The 2,779-nt window shown below is 55.9% G+C and overlaps 1 protein-coding gene across 5 annotated transcripts in view; it reads left to right on the forward strand.

The window, feature by feature from the left end:
* The window catches only part of PHRF1 (PHD and ring finger domains 1), a 35,727-nt gene that overhangs the window by 2,894 nt on the left and 30,054 nt on the right, over nucleotides 1-2,779 (forward strand). For all 5 annotated transcript variants that reach the window (XM_032271478.1, XM_032271480.1, XM_032271479.1 and 2 more), the window contains one exon: nucleotides 2,238-2,353. In XM_032271478.1, the coding sequence (XP_032127369.1) occupies nucleotides 2,260-2,353 (94 nt within the window). In that variant the 5' untranslated portion in view covers nucleotides 2,238-2,259. Of the gene's footprint in view, nucleotides 1-2,237; nucleotides 2,354-2,779 lie in introns of those variants that run through there.

Genomic DNA, 2,779 nt, shown 5'->3' on the forward strand with positions numbered 1-2,779 from the left:
AAAAATACAAAAAATTAGCTGGGCATGGTGGTGCGTGCCTGTAATCCCAGCTACTCAGGAGGCTGAGGCAGGAGAATTGCCTGAACCCAGGAGGCGGAGGTTGCGGTGAGCCGAGATCGCGCCATTGCACTCCAGCCTGGGTAACAAGAGCGAAACTCCATCTCAAAAAAAAAAAAAAAAAAAAAGAAAGTGAGGATTCGCACTTGGGGCAGTTGGACGCTGGACCCTCCCCCCCCAACTCTGCTCTCGTCTCCTAGGTGGTCTCAGCGTTTGAAGTGTTCCTGGTAGATGCGTGTGAGAGAATCTGCCCGTCTCTCAGATGTATTTCTTCAGGGCAGGGACTGCATTTGCCTTGTGCTGCACGAAGTAGGGGAGGGTAGGTGTTGGAGCAGGTGCCTGGAAGGACGTGGGGTCCGTAGTGTGGTGGTCACAGCTATTGCCAGGGAGTTACGGTCCTCTTATCTGAGAGCTGTGGCCACTGCTAGGTCTCAGTGTGCCCCGTGGGAGGCAGGGGTCACCCTCCTGGATGGGCCGTGGCTCTTATGTCTCTGAATGGGAGAGGGGTCACCCTCCGGGATGGACTGTGGCTCTTGTGTGTCTCTCAGAGCCAATGTTTGTAGGACTCAGGTGTGGAACGGGCAGGGAGTCTCTACAGAGTTGCTGGGTCCGCCAAGCAGCAAGGGTGCAGACTCACTTGAGCGGGGATCGTGGACAGTTGTCTTGACCTTAGGGCAGCAGGTAGAAGAAAGGTTAATTACCACTTTGGCAAAACCACTTCTACAATCACTGTTTCCAGGGTGTAGTAACATATGGGAGTTGACGGTTTGATCGCACTGACGATCCTATTTTAAAAAGCGTCATCATAGAATCCAGGGTTTTCTCTCCTGTCAGATGGGCAGCGAGGCCGTCCTGGCCTCTGAGCCTTAGCCCCATCAGGGGATTGTTCTCCCGGAGTGCCTAGACAGCAGTGGCAGTGACAGCCCCTTTCCCTCGTTGCTGTGGTACATGTGTGCAGCCTGCGGTGGTGGCGGGAGCTCTGATTCCAGGCAGCCTTGAACTCCAGGGCCCCTGGCACTTCCTGGTCTCTGGTATGATGCCGTTTCCTCTGGTGGATGGAGCTCGGACCTGGTGGGAAGCAGAGTACCTCAGGACAGGCTTCACTGCCTTGCTGGATTCCTGGCTCTCTCTTCTAGGAGAGGCCTTTCCTCCAAGTGTCACCTGGGAAACGAGGTGAATAGCACTGACAAGAAATGAAACACTTGCAATGCATCTCATTCCTTATCTGGGACCAAAGTTTGAGTCCCTGGTGTGGAAGGAGGAGCGTGTCCAGCTAGGTTTCCCCAGGCTTTTGTACGGGGTCCTGTGTGGCTTCACAGTGACCTTGCAGAGTGGGAAGGGCAGGGGTCCTTGCTGATGACTCAGGGCCTCCGGTGAGTGGCCTTGGCAGCCGAAGGGTGGGCCTGGCCTCCGTGCCTTCTGCCTCCTCAGCTTTGGGTACCATGGGGGGCTCAGCAGCACCCTGGTGGATGGGGCTGGGGTACGGTCAGAGGAGCCCCAGGGCCTCCCAGCAGTGGCTAGCCTTGGCAGGGAGAGTAGCCTTGTGTCACCGAGGCCCCTCTGGTGCTCAGCCCTCAGCTGATAAAGCCCGGCCGTGCCTCAGCTCAGGATGAGGCTGTTTTCGTTCATATATGATGTTGCAGTTCAGTGACCAGTGACATTTTTTTTTTTTATTAATTAAAAACAAATTTTTTTTTGACTGGGTACAGCGGCTCACATCTGTAATCCCACAATTTTGGGAGGCTGAGGTGGGAGGATCGCTTGAGCCCAGGAGGTTGAGGCTGCAGTGAGCTATGGTCATCCCATCGTACTCCAGCTTGGGTGACCCAAGGAGACCCCATCCCCCAAAAAAATTGAGGTGAAGTCTTGCTGTGTTGCCCAGGCTGGACTTAAGCGCCTGGGCTCAAGGGATCCTCTTGGCTCAGACACCTGAGTAGCTGGGAGTGCAGGTGCGCCCCATGCCCAGCTGGGATCTGGCTTTGCAGGCAGCTCTGTGAATGTGAATCGTGTGCAGGGCTTAGTGGTGGGGGTTGCTCTGTGTGTTAGATCTTAGGGCTCACCCTTTGTGTGTTGTGGCAGTGGACGTGTCACTGGGATGTGGTGTGCAGGGAGAGGGTGTCACTCTTCAGAGGGCTCTTTACAGCCTGGGACAGTTTGGAAGTTCCCTGGCTTTCTTTCAGAGCTCAGCTCCAATGTGCAGCAATGGATGACGACAGCCGGGATGAGCTTGTGGCCCGGAGCCCAGGACCAGATGGACGCCCGCAGGTCGGCCCCGTGGACCCGGCCAGCGACTCTGGTGAGCTGCCTGGCGCCAGGCAGGGGCGTCCCCGGGAGGAGCAGGGTGCCGGGTGTTTCTCTCAGTTGTTGGCTCCCCTTTGGAGGTTGTCACCTGTCAGTTTTCAGTCTCTAAAAAAATTATCCTTTGATTTTAAATTGTGGAAGTAGTGCCGGGCGCGGTGGCTCACGCCTGTAATCCGAGCACTTTGGGAGGCCGAGGCGGGTGGATCACGAGGTCAAGAGATCGAGACCATCCTGGTCAACATGGTGAAACCCCGTCTCTACTAAAAATACAAAACATTAGCTGGGCATGGTGGCGCGTGCCTGTAATCCCAGCTGCTCAGGAGGCTGAGGCAGGAGAATTGCCTGAACCCAGGAGGTGGAGGTTGCGATGAGCCGAGATCACGCCACTGCACTCCAGCCCGGGTAACAAGAGTGAAACTCC

Source organism: Sapajus apella, unplaced genomic scaffold (assembly GCF_009761245.1).
Source record: "Sapajus apella isolate SASKATOON/1434 unplaced genomic scaffold, GSC_monkey_1.0 scaffold234, whole genome shotgun sequence".
NCBI classification, from domain to species: domain Eukaryota; kingdom Metazoa; phylum Chordata; class Mammalia; order Primates; family Cebidae; genus Sapajus; species Sapajus apella.